The sequence below is a fragment of the Trachypithecus francoisi genome, unplaced genomic scaffold (assembly GCF_009764315.1).
Source record: "Trachypithecus francoisi isolate TF-2019V2 unplaced genomic scaffold, Tfra_2.0 Lachesis_group15, whole genome shotgun sequence".
Taxonomy (NCBI): domain Eukaryota; kingdom Metazoa; phylum Chordata; class Mammalia; order Primates; family Cercopithecidae; genus Trachypithecus; species Trachypithecus francoisi.
In genome coordinates, this window is record NW_022681460.1 from 59,771,901 (window position 1) to 59,793,729 (window position 21,829).

Here is a 21,829-nt window from a genome sequence, read left to right on the forward strand (position 1 = left end):
CAGCAAAAAATACTCTTACTGAAATACATGAAATTCAGTTCAATACAACAAATAATTGTTGAGAAACAACTATGGGGTTGAGCATTTTAAGAAGGTGAAAAAAATGCTTGGATGAATACAGTGCTTGCCCTAAATATATAAGATTACGTGCAAATCCTAGGGAGACCTTCCCTCTTCTGAATGCATGGCTCCTGACTTAGTGTCGCCCTCTGTGACGCCACAGTGAGGAGCACAGGTTTCCATGTCTTAGTCCCCTAATACGGAGAGTTCTTTGAGGACAGCAAGAATGTCCTGTTCCCCAGGTCTCCTCTGTGACCCCAGCAGAGCCTGGCAGATTATGGTCTCACCAGAGAGTATCTTTGCAAGTGTCTTCATTCACTCATTCCAGTACAAAGATGAACACAAATGGCAACCACAAAAAGTACAGTGAAGGCCAAGAGGAGGAGAAAAAAGGCCAAGAGGGCTTCAAAGGAAAAACCAACATAACATGGGATCCGGGCGCAGTGGCCCACGCTTGTAATCCCAGCACTTTGGGAGGCTGAGGTGGACAGATCACTTGAGTCCAGGAGTTCAAGAGCAGCCTGGCCAACATGGTGAAACCCCGTCTCTACTAAAAATACAAAAATTAGCCAGGTGTAGTGGCAGGTGAGGCACCTGTAATCCCAGCTACTTGGAAGGCTGAGGCAGGGAGAATTGCTTGAACCCAGGAGGCAGAGGTAGCAGTGAGCCAAGATCGTGCCAATGCACTCCAGCCGGAGCGACAGAGCAAGACTCTGTCTCAAAAAAAATAAAAAATAAAAAAATAACATGGGGGTTAGAAAAGATTATACAAATTTTTAAAAAATGAAAGTATCCTAAAAACGACATTTTAACGTATTATAAACTTTAATTTATTATTAGTTTGAATCATTTTAAGGAAAATAATCATGTATCAACATATTTTAACAAGGTAAGAAATAGTGTTTCTATGGAGGTATTTACCAATCATTATCTAATCATTGTTTCTATGGATGTATTTACCAGTTATTATCTAATCAAAGAGAAATGTAGGAAATGATGCTATTAAGTGACTTCAGAAGTACTGACCCTTAATTGTTTTTTGTTTTGTTTAGTTTTGAGATGGAATTTCGCTCTTGTCGCCCAGGCTGGAGTGCAATGGTGCGATCTCGGCTTACGGCTCACTACAACCTCTGCCTCCCGGGTTCAAGCAATTCTCCTGCCTCAGCCTCCCAAGTAGCTGGGATTACAGGCATGTGCCATCACGCCTGGCTAATTTTGTATTTTCAGCAGAGACAGGGTTTCTCTATGTTGGTCAGGCTGGTCTCGAGCTCCCAAACTCAGGTGATCTGCCTGCCTTGGCCTCCCAAAGTGCTGGGATTACAGGCATGAGCCACCATGCCTGGCTGACTCTTAACTGTTAAACTCAGGGAAGAAAGAAGGAAGTAAAGCTAACGTAATCAGATACGGTTTCTTCAAGAAAGTTAGACCCTAAATTGATTCTTGAAGGACAGTAGGATTCATGTCATTAGAGAGGAGGGATGGGGGAAGAAAGAGGAAAGAAGGGGAGCATTCCAGGTGGGAAGAGAAAACCAAGAGCAAAGACACTAGAGATGAAAGCAACTTTCGTATGAATCATGAGTTGATCTGCTCAGAGCAGCACCAGCACACAGTACATGGTGTTATTAATCTATATTTTCAAATTCCCATCAATTTTATATTCATTCCATTTAATTACTTTGGCATTTCCCTCTAATACTGATATCTATCTGTGTCACCTGCTAATATCAATAAAGAGAAATGAAGGAAGAGAAAGGAAGTTCAGAAACTACTGTCATATATTCTGAAAACGTGAATGTAAGGGAAAAAAATTAAGTCTAAGGATACTGGGGCAAAGTAGGCAAAGACGAACAACACACCTCCCTGAAAGGGGCATTCCTTACACTTACCAAAGTCACACACACTCCCAGTCTTCGTGAGCTGCACATCATAAACATTTAGTGGAAAGACTTCTATTTCATCATAAACCTGCAAAAGGTGAAAACAACAAAATCAGAGGATTTCATGTTATGATACCTTGAAAAACTACTTTGACACTATTTTTCATAATAAAACAAGAAAGCTATTAAGTTACCGTTTATATAGAGACTGTTTCCAAACTAGGTGCCGAATTTAAACAAAATTTTTCCCAGAAATGACATTTTTCAAAATCAAAAGGCCATGGATGTGGTTCAGTTTCCCTTTCTAAAACTAGTGCACACTTACCTGTTCTTGCATATATTCATATGGTGCAGGGATGCAGTACTCAACATTGTCATCTACTAATTTTCGAAGTTGTAGGCCATAATGGCTGGGTTCCAATTGCCTCATCTATAAAGAAAAAGAAAGCCATTCAGATTTGAAATGCTCTTTCTAAATCCATCATTGGTTAGCAGGCTCATTAAAAATCAAAGTAGAAATCGCTAAAAGAATACCACAAAAAATTTGCTGAATTTAAACCTGTATAAGAGCTCTAATTTAAACATTTGTATGCAGGCCAGGAGCAGTGGTTCACACCTGTAATCGCAGCACTTTGTGAGGCCAAGGCGGGTGGATTACTTGAGGTCAGGAGTTGGAGACCAGCCTAGCCAATACAGCAAAACATTGACTATAGTAAAAATACAAAAATTAGCCAGGTTTAGTGGCACACACCTGTAATACCAGCTACTTGGGAGACTGAAGCAGAAGAAATGATTGAACCCAGGAGGTGGAGGTTGTAGTGAGCTGAGACAGCACCAGTGCACTCCAGTCTGGGTTACAGAGCAAGACTCCATCTCAAATAAATAAATACATGCATACTAGTATGCAAAAAAGTAAAGGGGGTCAACTATTTTATTTTTATTTTTTATTTTTTATTTTTTGAGACGGAGTCTCGCTCTGATGCCCAGGCTGGAGTGCAGAGGCGTGATCTCCACTCACTACAAGCTCCTCCTCCCGGGTTCACGCCATTCTCTTGCCTCAGACTCCTGAGTGGCTGGGACTACAGGCGCCCGCCACCACACCCGGTTGATTTTTTGTATTTTTAGTAGAGACGGGGTTTCACCGTGTTAGCCAGGATAGTCTTGATCTCCTGACCTCGTGATCCGCCCATCTCGGCCTCCCAAAGTGCTGGGATTACAGGCGTGAGCCACCGCGCCCGGCAGACAATTATTTTTAAGGTTTTCTCTGAACACTATTGCTTATGATTAAAGGCAAAAGGTGCATTTTTAAGAGATTACAGTAGAACATATCTGATAGTAGAAGAAATCTTACCAGCTCAGCAAATGTCATCTCTTTAGTTAGGTTGAGCCTAACCTTGTTTCTCATTACTAAAATACAGAAATTTGTAAAATGTGAACAAATCTACAGACTTCAGAATTAAGAATGTCCTACTCCAAAAACTTTTCAAAAGGAAAATGTGTACACACACACACACTCATATTTTCTCTCTCATGCATATTTTCAACAGTGAGAAATTTATCTCAGGCATATGCTCTAACTGGGTCAAACTGACCCACTACTTTTTTTTTTTTTTTTTTTTTTTTTTTTTTTTAATTTGAGACGGAGTCTCGCTCTGTCGCCCAGGCTGGAGTGCAGTGGAGCGATCTCGGCTCACTGCAAGCTCCGCCTCCCGGGTTCACGCCATTCTCCTGCCTCAGCCTCCCGAGTAGCTGGGACTACAGGCATCTCCACCACGTCTGGCTAATTTTTTGTATTTTTAGTAGAGACGGGGTTTCACTGTGTCAGCCAGGATGGTCTCGATCTCCTGACTTTGTGATCCGACACATCGGCCTCTCAAAGTGCTGGGATTATAGGCATGAGCCACCGCGCCTGGCCGACCCACTGCTTCTGATACCCTTTAATACTCAGAAAATTATCAGTTTAAAAGAGAGTAACACTGGTATAGAACATTGTTGGTTTTCTGAATAAAAACGTTACATATGGGAGCAAAAGGAAATTAAGTTCATAAGGATATAAACTACATATAAATGTACAGAATCCTAATGTTTCAAGTCAAAGTGACAAAGCGGGACTAAAATTAAACATTTTTCACATTTATTAAGTGCACATGATTAAGCATTACCAAACTCTATATGCCTTTTTCACCATGTCAACATATTTGATTGTATTTTCTCTGGAAACTTAAAACGATTTAAGCTCTACTACACCACCTGGTGGTCGAAAAGCTTCTGAGCTGATGTTGCTGAATACATTCTCTCTCAGAGGGCCCTCTTTAAGACTTACCATAAACTCCCTTTTCAGATCAGGAATGAAACCCAGTTTGAAAAATGAATAAAACATCATCTTATATTAATCTCCATAAAGCAACTGTGAATATATCAAGTTTCATGTTTAATCTGGAGAAATCCGATAAAACTATTTAGGATTAAATTAAATTACCTCAAAGTTTATGCCGCCTTCTTATAACACACCATCTCTAAGTAACTTAAATAGCAATGGATTTCATAATTATTCTAGATATCAAAGTATACATAGAATTTCAGTAGATTAGCTCAGGTTCTTCATGGAGGTGGGGGATCATGATCTAATAACTCATTCTTCTAAAGAGATGGAGGAATAGAATGCAAATTAATCAATATGCTAATAAATACGTTAACTAATAAATATGCTAATATGTTCCCTGGCATGGAAACTGGGCCCTTGAATACCACACGAATTTAGAAGGCATAAGATTGCAACATTACTGATTATTTCTATTCAGAAGTATATTTCTGCAGCAAAATCCATTACCTTGCATGCCAGAGTCAAAATATCTTCTACTCTGTGCTCTGGCTTGATCCCTACAGTAACTCCGTGATTATCCTGAAAGTGGACATAAGTCTGGATTTCCCAGGCATTGTCTCGGGGAACACTGTCTACTGTTGAACCATATATATGCAGAAGTTCGTCGACCTGTTTGTAGATGCCAAAAGAAAATGCAGACAAATTTGATTAACAAATGAAGGAAACCACCGGCCAAATGTCCTGTTCATTTATGGAGTATTTAGAGTAAACACTCACACGCTTTACATCACTGGCTTCTCACAGCCCTCTGAGGCCAACAATGTTTCCTCACTCATTTTATGCAGATGAAAAGGCAGCCACGGGAAGTGGAGTGAAAGTCAGTGACCGCCTGTCCTGTGTTCTTTCCACTGTGTCGATTGGCCGCTTATGCCGGGTTAGAACACCACAATCCATCTGGAAACGTTGGCTCACGCCTGTAATCCCAGCACTTTGGGAGGCCAAGGCGGGCAGATCACCTGAGGTCAGGAGTTCGAGACCAGCCTGGCCAACATGGTGAAACAGCGTCTCTACTAAAAATACAAAAATTAGCCAGGCATGGTGATATGCACCCGTAGTCCCAGCTACTTGGGAAGCTGAGGCAGGAGAATCGCTTGAACCTGGGAGGCAGAGGTTGCAGTGAGCCGAGATCGCGCCACTGCACTCCAGCCTGGGCAACAGAGTAAGAGTCTGTCTCAAAAAATAAAAAAAGAACACTGCAGTCCATGTAAGGACTGCTGATTATCCACGCTTACTACTCTGGAATCATGGTTGAGAACGGCCACTGTGAAGCCTGCATCTAAGCCATAATCCCTCTCCAACCTTCCACTAAATTCCAGACACACCTTGTCCATGGCCACTGACCATCCTAACCCTGAACTGCACTTAATCCAAGCATGAACTTTCTCTTCTAAGTCTACCTGGTTTTTTTGTCTTTGTGTCTTCTTTTTAATTTTAGCCTAACTCATCACTGACAGAAATCTATTTGTTCCTTAAAATTAACCTATAGTCCTGATAAATCTTTTCTCTATCCTTCAGCTATCTCACACACAGACACTGCTGGAAAATCATCTCAAAGAATACCGCCTTCAGGAAACCTTGCCCAAAAAAGTTTAGTTTGCCAAACTACATCATCACAACAATTGCTGACTTCATGCTAATACGTCCTTTTGTAATTCATAACAAAAATAGCTACATTTCTTAAGCAATGTAGACATGTTTCTCTCTGGCTAGGTTCTTATATTCACGTAGTAGTAAAGAAAAGATTTGGGGCTTTGAAATCAAAAGTCTCAGACGCTACCAGCAAAGTGTGGCCTAGGACAAGATTTACCTTGCTACGATTCAGCTATTTTGTAAAAGAGGACATTATTAATATAATTAATATTGAAAAAATTACTTGTTACTTAAGTTTTGTGAGCAAAAGAGGTCACTTACGTGAAACACCTTACATACCAGAAAATGTCACCGATAGATTCAATACTATCACATTATTATATATCATCATCATGCTTTAAAGTTATCATTAATGGGTGATTTTACTTTGAATCCCATGCATTTTTAAATACAAAGTAAAAGATCCTCCTATGTAGGATTTAAAAACTAGAAGAGACATCATAAAGAAATTTCAAAGAACAAAGCAAGACAAAAATCCATCTCTCTGTGTCATCTTTTTGAAAACATGGTGCTTAACTTTGAAGTGACATTTCTGGATCTGTCATGGATCTGTCGCTTTCAGCACATTTTTCCGGAAGGGTGATCACAGCCAGAATGAACATCCCCACACGTGCCAATGACAAAGGAAAAGACAGGACCAGATGCAAGGAGCCAGGGATGCCAGGAACCAACCCGGACACTCTCTCCTAAAGGCTCTTGTCTTACACAGGCACATTATTTTCTCTGGTTCATTCTCTGGGCAGTGATTTCAACCCGGTGCTTAGCAACAAACAGATGCTGCCTTAAAGGTGCAGGCCCCCACCTCTGAAACCAGGCTTGTTGAGAAGCAAACTAAAACCCAGCAGAGGTCACTGTGGAGTAAGAAACCTCACAAAGAACAAGGCCTGGAGGAAGTCACAGGCTCCCACTGAGGGTGGCAGAGCAATTTACTGCTGCACTTTAGGAGATCAGGAAAAACGTAATTATGGATAAACAGGTGGGGGAGGGACATGAGCAGTACAAATTAACACTGTGCCTTCACACCCTCTTGTTCCCACTGTTACTGACAATCTGAGAAAGGCCGTATCACCGGCCGGGTGCAGTAGCTCACGCCTGCAATCCCAGCACTTTGGGAGGCCGAGGCGGGTGGATCACCTAAAGTCACGAGTTCAGGACCAGCCTGGCCAACATGGCAAAACCCTATCTCTACTAAAAATAAAAATTATCCGGGCATGGTGGCACGCATCTGTAGTCCCAGCTCCTCAGGAGGCTGAGGCAGGAGAATCGCTTGAACCTGGGAGGCGGAGGTTGCAGTGAGCCAAGATCATGCCACTGCAATACAGCCTGGGCGACAGAGGGAGACTCCGCCTCAAAGAAAAAGAAAGATTGCATCTCATGAGGCCAAATGAAACAAGCTCTTGATGTGCCATCAGTTCACTAACCACTCACAACCAGCCCTCTCAGGGAGACACCATCATCACTTCTATCGAACAGGCCACACAAATATGGCTCAGGACATTCTAGAAACTTGCCCAAGTTTACACAACTAGTGCCTATGGTACTCCAGGGAACTGAAGGGTGGAAGTCTGGCTTGAGCTGGTTCACACCACCACTATATTACACAGAATGCCCGCCTGGCAGTTAACTCCCTTTATATAAAATGGGTACAACCTACATTTCCTGATTACTTTCCATTATTCTACGCTACACACCATGTTCCCACTGAACAGAATGGCTCAGGGAACATTCCCCAAAAGGGAGTGGCAAGCTCCTGCTCCATGCCGGGGCTCACTTCCATCTCCTCTCTCTGCTGTACCATCCTTACAGAGACAGTGCTGAAACCATATACACCCTCCAACCTGGTTTAAGATGCCCCTCTCTTATGAAGTCTCTCCTATCTCTCCTTTCTCTGCCCTCAAGTCCTCTCACTTAGGTGAGTTTACTCTCCTATGTCCCTGGTACAGCATTTGGCAAAGCCCAGCCCACAGTGGGGTCACTTCTAAGTCCCGCCCCAGGATAAGATGAATGCCAGCAGAGGCTTTGTCTTCTGTATCCTCATTCTCCCTCAGCTATTAACACAGTGCGTCCCGTACCCAGGACACACTCAAAACTTGAGTGCTGAGCTGGATACAACTAGAAATTCACAGTCATATACAGGCATGAGAGGCAAACGCTGTCCGTTTTCAGTATCTTACTCAACTCTGTTGACACAGTGTCAAGTTCTTAATGCTCTCTGGGAGCTGTGAGAAGAGAAATTAACAGATTATTGAAGGAGAACAAGTTCTGGACAACAGAAAAGTGTGCAGATAGATGGAAGGATGGAAGGACAAAAGAAATAATCCTATTAAAATCCATTAAACAAGGTGCTGTGCTACAATTGCTCTGAGTAATGGTTTTCTGAGTCTACACTGTTGACCCAAGATGTAGTGAACCATAGAAGAGAAGATGCCCATCAAAGCCAAGGCCGTCGAAGAGTTAGACCCTCTCAAGAGATCCCTCAATGAAAAGTTAAATGTAATTTTTGGTGTGTTAGGCAGACACACACACACACACACCCCCGTCACAAATGTATATACAGTTCAAGAAAAGTAAAACCTGGTTATTCAAAGGAAGCACCAAGAATTTAAATTTAATTCATTAGAACTAGAAAAAGAAAAAGCTACTTGGTGCTTACAGATCTCTTAGGTTGTTGTAAGCTTTGCCCATTTGGAGGGAAAGTTGGATTAATTCTCTCAAAGAGGGTCAATGCTATCCAAGTTGAAAATACACATGCTTTAGTTTCAGGAAGCCAGATAAAATATTCTCCAACATTCTTTTCATAAAAAGAACAGAGAATCCTGAAAATAAGCATTAAAAATTGAGCCATCTTTGGAAAACTCTTTCTCCAGGTTACCCATTTCAAAGATGCCACTATGTTAAATGAATCTTTTCAACCACCCAGAATTCCATGGTTGGCTACCTCTGTCAGGACTGTTACACACCTACCATGCCTCCTACTCTACTTCCTCCCCTCAAAGAAAAAAACTACACACATATATATATTATATATATATACACACACACACACACATATATATACACACACACATACATATATATATATATATTTCTACTTCCTCCCCTCAAAGAAAAAAAAAAATATATATATATATATATATGTTTCCAACTAGCCTCTTCAAGGTTTCCTGGTCCTGAGAATACAAATGGAGACAGAAAAAAATACAATAATAGAAAGACAATCCAGGTCAAATCTCAGCCTTGTTAGGGGCTGTTATCTAGTGCCTCTGCACTTCTGTTTCTTCACCTTCAAAAGAGGTTAAAAACAACAGCCTCGTGGGGTAGTTAGGAGACTGACGGGAGGAATTGCACTTGAAAGACAGAAATTGTAAAGATGTTTTGTACGTTGAGCCTGGATCAGGTCCTTTATACAGTAGTACTGGGCATAACTACTGTATTTCAGCGATGACCACTATAAAGAATTTCCTGAGAATCATCCTTTGTTCCAAAGCCCTGGGGCACTGTAGTGGCCATTGCTGCTCAGATCACCTTGCAGTCAGCTCCAGTTGGCCATCATGACACCGGAACATCACTGGGCTGCAGCCACAGCCACTCCAGACTGACTAGTGAATGTCTGCAAATCACTTTAGCTATCCTTGGAGGGCATTCCACAGAAGTATTTATTATTATTATTATTACATCAAGGGTCCTGAAACCACATGTCAAATTACTTATGCTCAGTATGCAGCAAGGAGAAAAAATTGAAACTCCATGTGTTCTCACAGCAGATGCTTTTGGATCAAATGGCTCGTAATTACTACTTGGATCACTGAAGAGAAGTGAGTAGCAAAATCACAATCTGGCTGTCACAAATGGGCCCACACCGCCACAGTGGCTGACAAAAGGAAAGTCTATTTGCAAGGGAGATGAGGGGAAAATACAAAAGGGAGTTGCATGCTCCCAGTTTTCTTAACAACAGTAAAATGTCATAGAAGAGAAAGTGTGTATTTCCTTCCTGGACTGATGCCCAAACATTGGTTGATATGAAAGAAAAACAACGATGGATCTAGCTAGCTCGCGAGCTGTATGCATATATGTATACGTATATATAGGGTTGTATAGGGTTGCGTATTAATATCCTGTCTAAACAGATTACCATACTGTGGAGTAAGCTGTTTCATTCATATTTTCCATTTAAGAAACCAATATTAGGGGTTTTGTTTTGGTTTCGGGGTTTTTTAGTTGTTGGTTTTTTTTTTTTTTTTTTTTTCCGGTTTGCAGCTCATGACTAACATGACAATACTGCATTCACTCACTGCCACAGAAAGTTGGGACAGCCCAAACCAATTTTCCAGGAGAAGGGGCCAAGGCCCAGGGGCTGTCACATTTCTGCAATGAAGCTTCCGGGGTTGCTGCCATCTGAGTCTTACTGGGGACTTTTGTTGTCACAATCTCCATGACAAACACCTCCCTTCAAAGGCCATATAAGACTCACTATTACTCATCCAGACGTTCGCCATGAAAAGCTTTCGTTTTTGGCTAGACAAAGTGTCCTCTAAAAAAATGCTCAAGAAAGACTGGCTTTATTCCAGCCTTAACAGATTTTGAATTAGGGTGACCCACTGTTGCACTGTTATATGATGCATCAATTAGAGTGAAATAGTTAAAATGCACATGGCCCCTCCCTCACAACAGCCTTTCTGTGTTATAGAAATGAGCATAATTGGCCGGGTGCGGTGGCTCAAGCCTGTAATCCCAGCACTTTGGGAGGCCGAGACGGGCGGATCACAAGGTCAGGAGATCGAGACGATCCTGGCTAATACGGTGAAACCCCGTCTCTACTAAAGATTACAAAAAACTAGCCGGGCGACGAGGCGGGCGCCTGTAGTCCCAGCTACTTGGGAGGCGGAGGCAGGAGAATGGCGTGAACTTAGGAGGCGGAGCTTGCAGTGAGCTGAGATCCAGCCATCGCACTCCAGCCTGGGCGACAGAGCCAGACTCCGTCTCAAAAAAAAAAAAAAAAAGAAATGAGCATAATTTACTTATTGTATAAAAATGGTTTGTGCAGGTTACAAGTATTCTACAAGAACGATTAGCAGATGAAAAGTAGCAAGATGAAATATTAATTATTTAGCCAGCTCAGGCAGAATTGTAAGTCCCAGAGATACTAAAAAAAAAAAAAAAAATTACACCCTTAGTTCTATCTGCCATTCAATCTGAATCTAGTTATCTGGGTACTATAGCACAGAAATTATAGAGGCTGCATTAAAATAGTCCTATAAATGAAAGGAATTTCTTCAGTATCCCTATATCACAAGTAATGCTTAGCTAAAATAAATAGGAGTAACTGTTTAGATACACATGCTTAAAAAAACAAATGCAGAAATCATAGTTTCTTCTCACTCCTTAGAGCATTCATGGGACCTGTTTATTTGAGCCCAACTTAAGCACTAAGCTTAATTCTCACTGTAAGTGGCTATATGAGCAAAATTTATTTTCAAAGTCCAACATACACTCTGTTAGTAGGAAGTGTACTGATGCTATAGTTTCATAACTTTCTTTTTTCGGGGACAGGGTCTTACTCTGTCACCCAGGTCGGAGTGCAGTGGCACAATCTTGGCTCACTGCAACCTCTGCCTCCTAGGCTCAAGCGATCCTCCCACCTCAGCCTCCCAGGAGCACGCCACTACACTTGGCTAAGTTTTTGCATTTTTGATAGAGACAGGGTTTCACTGTCCAGGTTGCCCAGGCCAGTCTCAAACGATCCACCTGACTCGGCCTCCCAAAATTCTGGGATTACAGGCACGAGCCACCCTGCCAGGCCTCTTAACTTTCAAAGTAAGAATTTTACATTGTTACACAGTGCTGGAAGAGATATGATCCTAAAATTATGGCCCTTTATTACAAATCAGTCATTCTCAGCCATTAAATGACTACAGTAGAAATAATTAATCATCAAACTTATTAAGCAAGTACTATATCCTTAGCAGTGTACTATAGATTGAGAATATACAGATAATCATAGGGCATATATAAACTATATCAATTACAAGCTTTCCTGGGAGCCATGACATATGCACTTGACAGAATGGCTAACAGTAAGAGATGTAAGTGCAGAGTAAGAACTGGCCGGGCACGGTGGCTCATGCCTGTAATCTCAGCACTTTGGGAGACTGAGGTAGGTGGATCGCGATGTCCAGAATTCAAGACCAGCCTGCCCAACATAGTGAAACCCCATCCCTACTAAAAATAAAAAAATTAGCCAGGCATGGTGGCAGGCACCTGTAATCCCAGCTACTTGGGAGGCTGAGGCAGGAGAACTGCTTCAATCTGGAAGCTGGAGGTTGCAGTGAGCCAAGATCACACCACTGCACTCCAGCCTGGGCAACAGAGCGAGACTCCATCTCAAAAAAAAAAAAAAATTATTTGGTGGAGGAGAAATTAGAGAACTAACACAGCTTCATGGGGATGTTGTTGGTTTGAAAAAGGCACTAGGAAGAGGCATAGGTACATTCAGGATTTCATACTCTAGTATTTCATTCAGAAATCATTCTGAGGATTTGTTTGGTCAGAAACAATTTTGGGGATGAGGAGACACTACTCAAGCCCCACTTGACAGTGCCTGGAGAGACACAGCAGAGAATGTACTATCTGTGTGAAGATCCCTGACAACCCTGAAAGGAAAATGCAATTTTGTATTCACTGAACTCTCAAATGAAGATAAGTACTGCTGAGGAATAGAGATGTATAAATGAAAGATGCTATTATGACTTCAGTCTAGTCATGTTGCTGATTTTAAAATGGAGTTATTGTGAGGTCAGATACCTCCAAAATGCTTGGCATTTAAGACCATCTCTTTAGAGAATACCTACTGGGACCATTTTAATTATAAATCTATTTTCAAGGAGTTCATGTAAAGATTCTGAACCAGCATTCCTCACTTAAGTTAGCATTTGTGTCATCCATGTAAAACAAGATGGCGGCCATCTACAGCAAAGTTTACCTCACTGGAGTTATTGGAGTTTTGAGGTAGCTGAGTTCCAGAAAATCCATGGCTGCCACTTAAATCAAATATCTGACAGACGGGATGAAAAGACTAATGAAATGGCCCTGTAATGTTCATTTGCCAGCTACCCTTTCTCATTATTTAAAAACTAAAGTTCTATAACATTTTAGAAGAGCTTCATATCACAATTTGTACTATTATTCTAATATGCTTAAAGTTTTAATTTCCCACATAGTTACATTTTACTTTTTATGTCATCTATCATTTAAGTCAGCCTGCAATCCCAGCACTTTGGGAGGCTGAGGTGGGCAGATCACCTGAGGTCAGGAGTTCAAGACCAACCTGGCCAAAATAGTGAAATGCCATCCCCATTAAAAACACAAAAATTAGCCGGGCCTGGTGGCACCCACCTGTGGTCCCAGCTACTCAGGAGGCTGAGGCAGAGAATTGCTTGAACCCGGGAGGCAGAGGTTGCAGTGAGCTGAGATCATGCCACTGCACTCTAGCCTGGGCAACAGCACGAGACTGTCTCGAATAAATAAATAAATAAATAAATTCATTCTTGATATCACTTTTAACCAAAGAGTACATGTTTCTGAAGGTATGAAACAGAACCACCAAAATCAAGCTCATACCTACTTTTTTTAATGTGCACAGAATAAATTTGGAAGAAAATACAGCTAAATGTTAAAAGTGGTTTGTTTGGGTAGAAGAACTAAAAACAATTGCTTTTTCCAAATTTCACCTTCTAAATTTTGTAGTGGCATAATTAACATTAAAAACAATATAAATATTTAGAAATACCTACTAAATCAACTTCATTCAGTTATATAAATACCGACACTGTAATTAGTTTCATATCTTTTTAAAACAAAAAATGTTCAACCAAATGCTTTCGTTTATCAAAAAATCTATGTTGAGAACAAATTACAACACATGCTGGGTAAAAACCATATTAGGCTCATATCTAATTAGCAGAATGTCTACATCTAAGAAAAGTAAGCAAGTTATTTATCAAGTTATTATTTAATTATATAGAATATACTGTCTTGATTAAAATACCTTAAGGACATTAGTTAACCATCAAAGAAGGTCAGTTCACAAAGCATAAGGGCTCGGTGTTATGGCTCAGGCCTATAATCCCAGCACTCTGGGAGGTTGAGATGGGAAGACAGATTGAGGCCAGAAGTTTGAGACTAGCCTGGGCAACATAGGGAGACCGCCCCCACTCCCATTTCTACAAAAATGATTTTTTTAAAATAAAGAAAGCATAGGCCCACTATTAGCAAAGGGTTTGCAATTGACTACAGTCAATAATGAGGAAATACATTTCCATTACAACCAACAAAAAAGATTACTCTTTACAATTAAATTAAATTACAGGCTGGTCATGGTGGCTCACACCTATAATCCCAGCACTTTGAGAGGTAGAGGCAGGTGGATCACATGAGGCCAGAAGTTTGAGACCAGCCTGACCAACATGGTGAAACCCTGACTCTACTAAAAATATAAAAATTGGCTGAGTGTGGTGGCTCAAGACTGTAGTCCCAGCTACTCGGGAGGCTGAGGTACAAGAATTGCTTGAACCTGGGATATGGAGGTTGCAGTGAGTCAAGATTACACCACTACACTCCAGCCTGGGTGACAGAGACTCTGCCTCAAAAAAGAAAAAAAAAAATTAATTACAAGTAGAACCACAATTTTAAAATCTGATATTATTTTTGTATATCAGTATACAAAAATGGTGGCCACATAAAAGAAGTTTCCTGTGATTCTGCTGTTAATGAACCAGCCCACTCCCCACCACCTCTAACTTTATTGTTTCAAGGTTTTAAACAGGTCAAGGAATTGATACTGGCCCTTTTACTTACCTAATTCACAAAAGCATTATCAAATAAATAGCCATACACAAATTAGAAAACAAAGATCCAATAAAATGTGACTCTCTTTCCAATGATATTGAAAACATAATCAGAAAAACAGCAGCTCATTGAAAATAAAAGCAAAAACTTCTTCAGATTTAATTACAAACCTTTTCCCTATTCACCTAAATGATCAGGTCATCATATAACTTATTTTTTCAACAGCTTTGAAACATAGTAAGCCTAAAACATATCAATCAGCAAGATAAAATCCATTATCATGCACCTGCATCATGAAATACAGGTGCACCATGAAATACACATATTCAAAATGTTCTGAAAACAATTTACAAAACTTGGGCCACATTTCACCAACATGTGCTTAGGCTACTTTTCCTTAATAAAAATGTTAGAAGAGGCCAGGCACGGTGGCTCACGCCTGTAATCAGCACTCTGGGAGGCCCAGATGGGTGGATCACCTGAGGTCAGGAGTTCATGACCAGCCTGGCCAACAGGTGAAACCCTGTCTCTACTAAAAATACAAAAATTAGCCAGGCGTGGTGGTGTGCACCTGTAGTCCCAGCTACTCAGGAGGCTGAGGCAGGAGAATCACTTGAACCCAGGAGGCAGAGGTTGCAGTGAGCCAAGATCGCACCACTACACTCCAGGGTGGGTGACAGAGCAAGACTCCATCTCAAAAAAAAAAAAAAAAAAGAAAAAGAAAGAAAAAGATAAACGTTACAAGAGCCACCCCTCCCCAAGGGAAAAATAAGCACCAGCAATCTTCCAGTGTTTAAAGACCATGGACTTACGCAGAAACTAGTCCCGGCTATGCCCTTTGGTGCTGGTGAACAGGGTAAGGTAAGTGATGTAACTAACCTCTTCAAGTGTCAGTCTCCTCATCTCTAAAATGGGATGACAAAACACCAAGGCCATGTTCTAAGGATTTAGTGAGCAAAATCCACAGCACTAGCAACGGAATTGAGCTGCCACTCCTCTGATTAATTTTCCATTTATTTTAATATAAAATCTATGAGAAAATAAATATTAGTACTAGAGGGAAGGAAAAGTGTGGATTATTTTCTGATTATTCTTATTTTTTCTGTTCTTAAGCGCTGCATGCAGTATGACTACCTCTTCGGGAGTGCCAGGATAGATACGGCAACTTGTGCACTTTCGTTGGGCAAAAAAAAAAAAAAGAGCATGCTAAGAAATGATTCCTTTGAATCAACTTTTATTTTCTTTCTTTTTTTTTTTTTTTTTTTTAATTGAGACGGAGTCTTGCTCTGTCGCCCAGGCTGGAGTGCAGTGGCCGGATCTCAGCTCACTGCAAGCTCCGCCTCCTGGGTTTACGCCATTTGAGACAGGGTCTCGCTCTGTCACTCAGGCTGGAGCGCAGTGGCAAAATCATGGCTCACTGCAGCCTTGACCTCCCAGGCTCAAGCGATCTTCCCAATTCAGCCTTCAGAGTAGCTGGGACTATAGGCGCACACCACCACACTCGGCTATTTGTAGAGATGGGGTCTCACTCTGTTGCCCAGGCTGCTCTTGAACTCCTGGGCTTAGCTGATCCTCCTGCCTTGTCCTCCCAATGTGCTAGAATTACGGCATGCGTCACCCCACCTGGCCTGATTTCATTCTTAACAGAGAATGAACATTGATGATTTATAGCAGGCGGAAAATTAGGGGTTTCAGGAATTTCACTCTAGTATGCTGTTCCCATGCTGAAGAGCTCACCTGAGTTATAGAAGTTCTCTTTTCCTTCCCTTTTCTGGCCAGTGTGTCCAGCCCTTTTAACGAAGAAAATATTCCCTTCTTGTTTCTCCCTCGCTGGGTCAGTGACAGTGTCCTTTTCCGGAGAGCAGAGTCATCTCTAGAACATACCTAATGTAAAACACAGTTTAAAAAATCTAAAGGCTTAGTATTTGAGTGGCAGAAAAAATTAACTGTTGCCCTAAGGAAGTGAGCTCTGCTTGCTATAAATGCATTCTGACCATCGCCAAAAGCTACTGCATGCCTGAAATGCCAGGAAAGCATCCACCACATAGACAGCTATCATCTGGATAACACAAGTCATGACATTCAGGTCTCTCCATGGTGGGCAGCAGTGTCAGCAAAACCACTACAGACCCCTAGGCTGAGTCAACACAACACACAGAAGCCACCAAAATAGAAGTGACTTCAAAAAAGCCGACGGGGTGCTCTGCAGGACAGAGAAAACAACCTTTAATCCACCCTTTAATCTTCACCCCACTGTTGTCCCTTCTCCAGGATCCCACTTTCCTGATGGTATGAGGTGGAACACACAGCAAGGCAGACAGAGATGAACATGCAGTAACTGTCCACTAGCTGCTGGACTGTAGAATAAGCAGTAGAGAAACTGGGGGCTCTACAGCACGATGTCTGGTCTCCTTCATCCCCAGGCCCGTGGCCTCTGGGTGACCTGGCCTCTAGGAGTCCGTTGTTTGGTCAAGTCTCACAAGCGCTGATGGCAACAAGCCGAAGAAAGGGGGAGCATCTGCAGCCCTCCCCGAATGCTGCAGAAACAGCCTTCCTTAGGAACTTACCAGAGCATGGAAAGAGGAAACAGACAAGATGCCCAGTCTGCCGAGGGCCAGCTTGGAGGGGCGGCTGGCGGCTGCAAGGAGACTCTTGGGGTTCGGTAACTCTCCACCTTGTAGGCTGGCCAGATAGCAGCGCATCCTGAACAGATCCATGTGAAATTTCTCAAGATTCTGCTCCCATTGCTGGATCTTAAAGCAAAAACAGAGGTGATTTAAATAAAAATTAAAAGTTTTCATGGGTTAAAATGAAAACGTGATCCCTTTCACAAACTTAAAGAAAAAATTAGTTTCAGCTGGTCTGCATGGTTTAAATTAGCCTTTCCTGCTGACCCCATCTCAATCCCTCCCATCCAAATGCATTGGGTCCTTTGGGAGGTGAGGAGGGCAGATCAGTGAAGGTCACGCATTCAAGACCAGCCTGACCAACATAGTGAAACCCCATCTCTACTAAAAAACAAACAAACAAAATATATATATGTGTGTGTGTGTGTATATATGTGTGTGTGTGTGCATGTATATATATATATATATATATATGCACACAAAAATTAGCCAGGTGTGGTGGCAGACACCTGTAATCTCAGCTACTCTGGAGGCTGAGCAGGAGAATCGATTGAACATAGGAGGCGGAGGTAACAGTGAGCCAAGATCATGCCACTGCACTCCAGTCTGAGCGACCAAGCAAGACTCTGTCTCAAAGAAAAAAAACAAAAAAAATGCACTGGATCATCTGGCACTTCATCAGGATAGCCAAACAAAAACAAAAAGCCAGTGGTCCCAATACAGCGACATGCCAAAAAGGCATGATGTTTGGAGAATGCCAACACTCTAATCATCCTGACTGAAAACAGGATGCAATTTGCAAGTCCGCTTTTTCACTTTGCTTCATTTCCCTTCACATCTACAGTCCCTGATCCTAAACTGGATTAAGTGAACTGCACACAAACAGATGCCAGATAAATGAAAGTAGTGACTTTATGTTTCTGTTCATTCTGAGTAAATGACTCAAAGCAGTAAGAAGCAAATGGACTTCAGGGATAAAGGCAAATAGAACTTTTACTTAGAACACTCCTAAGTATCTTGGAGAATAACCACCATCTGTACATCTAAATAAAACTAAAGTATATGCAGCTGTTTACACCACAGAAGTTCCTATGAACTTCTTCAAAACTTAAGTCATGATTTAGTAAAGAAATGCAGCCAAACTCTGGGAGCCACTCTCCTTTCTCCCAAGGATGTCAAAATGCATTACCTACAAGTATTACCTTCATGCAAAGATAAATTATTAAATAATAGGTGAAGAGAGGCTCTTGTGACTTGCCAACACAGGGACTCAGCAGAAGAACGAAAAGAACAGAAAGCTGTGATTCAAAAGGTCTTAAGAGCAATCTCAACACTCAAGAGAAGGTCTGTAAGTCAGTGCTTGCAATAAAGGATTCAGTGTGAAGAGTGAGATCATTTCAGGTGCAACAGTTGCAGCTTTAGTTCTGCCATGTTGCTGAGCACCAAAATGGACCTTAGTTTCACACTAAGCTTTCTAGGTGAATCCTTCATTCTGGATAAATGATACTTTGAAGGATTTCCAACACTGGACACTCTGCCCCCTCCAATCTCTCCCCATAGAAAAGTATTACAAATTCTGGGCATTTCCCAGACCTTCTCCAAGTTCTCTGTATCTACTTCTTAGGTTGGTCACTGCACAACTTTTCTGCATGAAAGAAAAACAGTCACAAGATCTAAACAAAGAATTTCTTGATCATCATCATTTGTCAGCAAAACAGTGATGTTCCAAGGTGCACTGAAACAATGTCAACATCCATAAAGAATTTAACCTCACTTAAGATCCTGTATACCCACATTAGCAACGTGGTGGCCTACTGGTATCAGCCTTGAATGGACAGAATGACCTGTTGGCTTTTAAAAATGCAGATGCCCAGGTCCTACACCTGAAGATTCTATCCATTAGGTCTGAGGTCTAGGAAAGTTTACATTTCATAAGCACCGCCTGGGATTCTGGTGCGCGGCCTTACTAATGACTCCTGTTCTAGACTAACAAGACAGTTCAAACTGAAACTGCAAGTCTCTTCCTGGTCCTGCCATATTAGAGAATTCCAGATTCCAGAGTGACGGATGGGTACAAACTGACACCTTACTTAAGGTTCAGTAAAAACTATAATCTCAGTTCTGTTTCTCAAACATCTTCTCTCCAGATGATTCCTGAAAATCCACAATTATAGATGGATTCCTTTGTCTTCTAATAATATGTAGACATTCGTAGATTGAATAATGCATTAAAGTTTATCACACTCATTTACGCCTCAGTGTAAAACACTTTATCAGATATTTTCTGAAGGTTGTATGGAGGGTGAAGATACAAGAGGAAAGAAAACGAATGAGTGGCCAGGCACGGTGGCTCACACCTGTAATCCCAGCACTTGGAGAGGCCAAGGCAGGCAGATTGCTTGAGCCCAGGAGTTTGAGACCAGCCTGGGCAACATGGCAAAATCCTGTCTCTACAAAATATACAGAAATTAGCCAGGCATGGTGGTGCATGCCTGTAGTCCCAGCTACTCGAGAGGCTGAGGTAGGAGGATCACTTGAGCCCAAGAGATGGAGGATTAAGAAAACTGACATCATGCCATTGCATTCCAGCCTGGGTGACAGAGTGAGACTATCTCTAAAAAGAAAAAAAGGAAAGAAAAAGAAAATGAACGAGTCCTTGGATACCAGAAGGTAAAGATGTCCATGCCATCCATGATGGATTAAAAAGACAAAAAAGGCCAGGAGCGGTGGCTCACACCTGTAATCCCAGAACTTTGGGAGGCTGAGGCAGGCAGATCATTTGAGTTCAGGAGTTCAAGACCAGACTGACCAACATGGTAAAACCCCATCTCTACTAAAAATACAAAAAAAAAAAAAAAAAATTAGCCATGTGTGGTGGCACATGCCTGTAATACCAGCTACTCAGGAGGTTGAGGCAAGAGAATCACTTGAACCCAGGAGGCAGAGGCTGCAGTGAGCCGAGGCCACACCACTGCACTCCAGCCTGGGCAACAGAGTGAGACTCCATCTCAGAAAAAAAAAAAAAAAAGACAAAATAAAATAAACTAAAATCCAGGTCTATGCCAAGCACCATAGATTGGGGAAGAAGACAATCTCTTGTATTTGCACTGAGTCCTGTAGTTTTAAAAGTATTTTTGAAAGCACTATTTAATGTATTTATGTGACTACACATCAAAGCAGCACTGAGAGGTAAAGACAGTTCCGTCCCAAACCATACACGGAGAATCATAAAGTTTTGTCAGAAACACTTAAATAATCTTCAGCACTCATAGACCTCTCCACCCAAAGCTTGGGACAAAATACAGGTGAATTCAGAGGAAGAACACAGACCCAGATGCTTAGGTTTGTTGGAAAGTCAACAGGGCTGCAACACCCCAATAGCCCAAAGGAGACCTTATAAAAATCAAGACATTTGTTGTTTTGATTATACCTTATTAAGTTTCAAGACAACCAGTATCTCAATAAACTGTACACTGTAGAGTTCATTTAAAATTTAATTTAGTAGAAAAAGCAAAGGAAAGGTAACCTTATGACTTCTCTATTTCAGCAATGTTCCTTATCTTCTTATCCTTATCCTGACTGGAGCGTTTTTTTGTTTGTTTGTTTTTGTTTTTGTTGTGAGACAGGGTCTCACTCTGATACCCCGGCTGCGGGTGCAGTGGCACTGTCGGCTCACTGCAACCTCTGCTTCCCGTGCTCAATTGATCTTCCCAACTCAGCCTCTCAAGACCACAAGTGCATGCCACCACGTCTGGCTAATTTTGCATCTTTTTGTAGAGACCGGGTTTTGCCATGTTGCCCAGCCTGGTCTCAAACTCCTGAGCTCAAAGCGATCCACCTGTGTAATGGTTAACATTACATACCAACTTGATTGGGCCATGGGGTACCCAGATATTTAGTCAAACATTATTCTGGGTGTGTCTCTGAGGATGTTTTGGGGGAGATTAACATTTAAGTGGGTAGACTGAGTAATGTGGATTGCCTTCCCTAATGTGGGTGGGCCTCATCCAATCTGTTGACCACCTGAAGAGAACAAAAAGGCTGACACCCCCTCAAGTAACAGAGAACTCCTCCCCACTGACAGCCTTCAAACTGGGACACTGGCTTTTTTCCCCCTTGGCTTCAGTCTTGAACGAAACATGGGCTCTTCCTCAATCTTGAGTCTGCCAGTCTTCAGCCCAGAACTACAACGTCAGCTCTCTTCATTCTCACGCCTTCAACTCAGACTGGAACTATACACCATTGGCTCTCCCAGGTCTCCAGCTTACTGATTTACCCTGCAGACCTTGGGACTTGCCCTTCTCCATAAATGCATGAGCCTATTTCTTTCTTTCTTTTTTTTTTTTTTTTGAGATGGAGTCTCGCTCTGTCACCCAGGCTGGAGTGCA

At 41.8% G+C, this 21,829-nt stretch overlaps 1 protein-coding gene across 2 annotated transcripts in view; it reads right to left on the bottom strand.

The window, feature by feature from the left end:
• The window catches only part of TIAM2 (TIAM Rac1 associated GEF 2), a 171,824-nt gene that overhangs the window by 78,937 nt on the left and 71,058 nt on the right, over positions 1 to 21,829 (bottom strand). Inside the window, exons 7-12 of one of the 2 annotated variants that reach the window (XM_033234976.1) lie at positions 17,382 to 17,567; positions 16,552 to 16,698; positions 12,950 to 13,021; positions 4,768 to 4,929; positions 2,263 to 2,367; positions 1,947 to 2,025 (exon numbers count right to left, since the gene is read on the bottom strand). In XM_033234976.1, coding sequence (XP_033090867.1) covers positions 1,947 to 2,025; positions 2,263 to 2,367; positions 4,768 to 4,929; positions 12,950 to 13,021; positions 16,552 to 16,698; positions 17,382 to 17,567 — 751 coding nt within the window. The remainder of the gene's footprint in view (positions 1 to 1,946; positions 2,026 to 2,262; positions 2,368 to 4,767; positions 4,930 to 12,949; positions 13,022 to 16,551; positions 16,699 to 17,381; positions 17,568 to 21,829) is intronic. The other variant, XM_033234971.1, reaches the window with a different exon arrangement.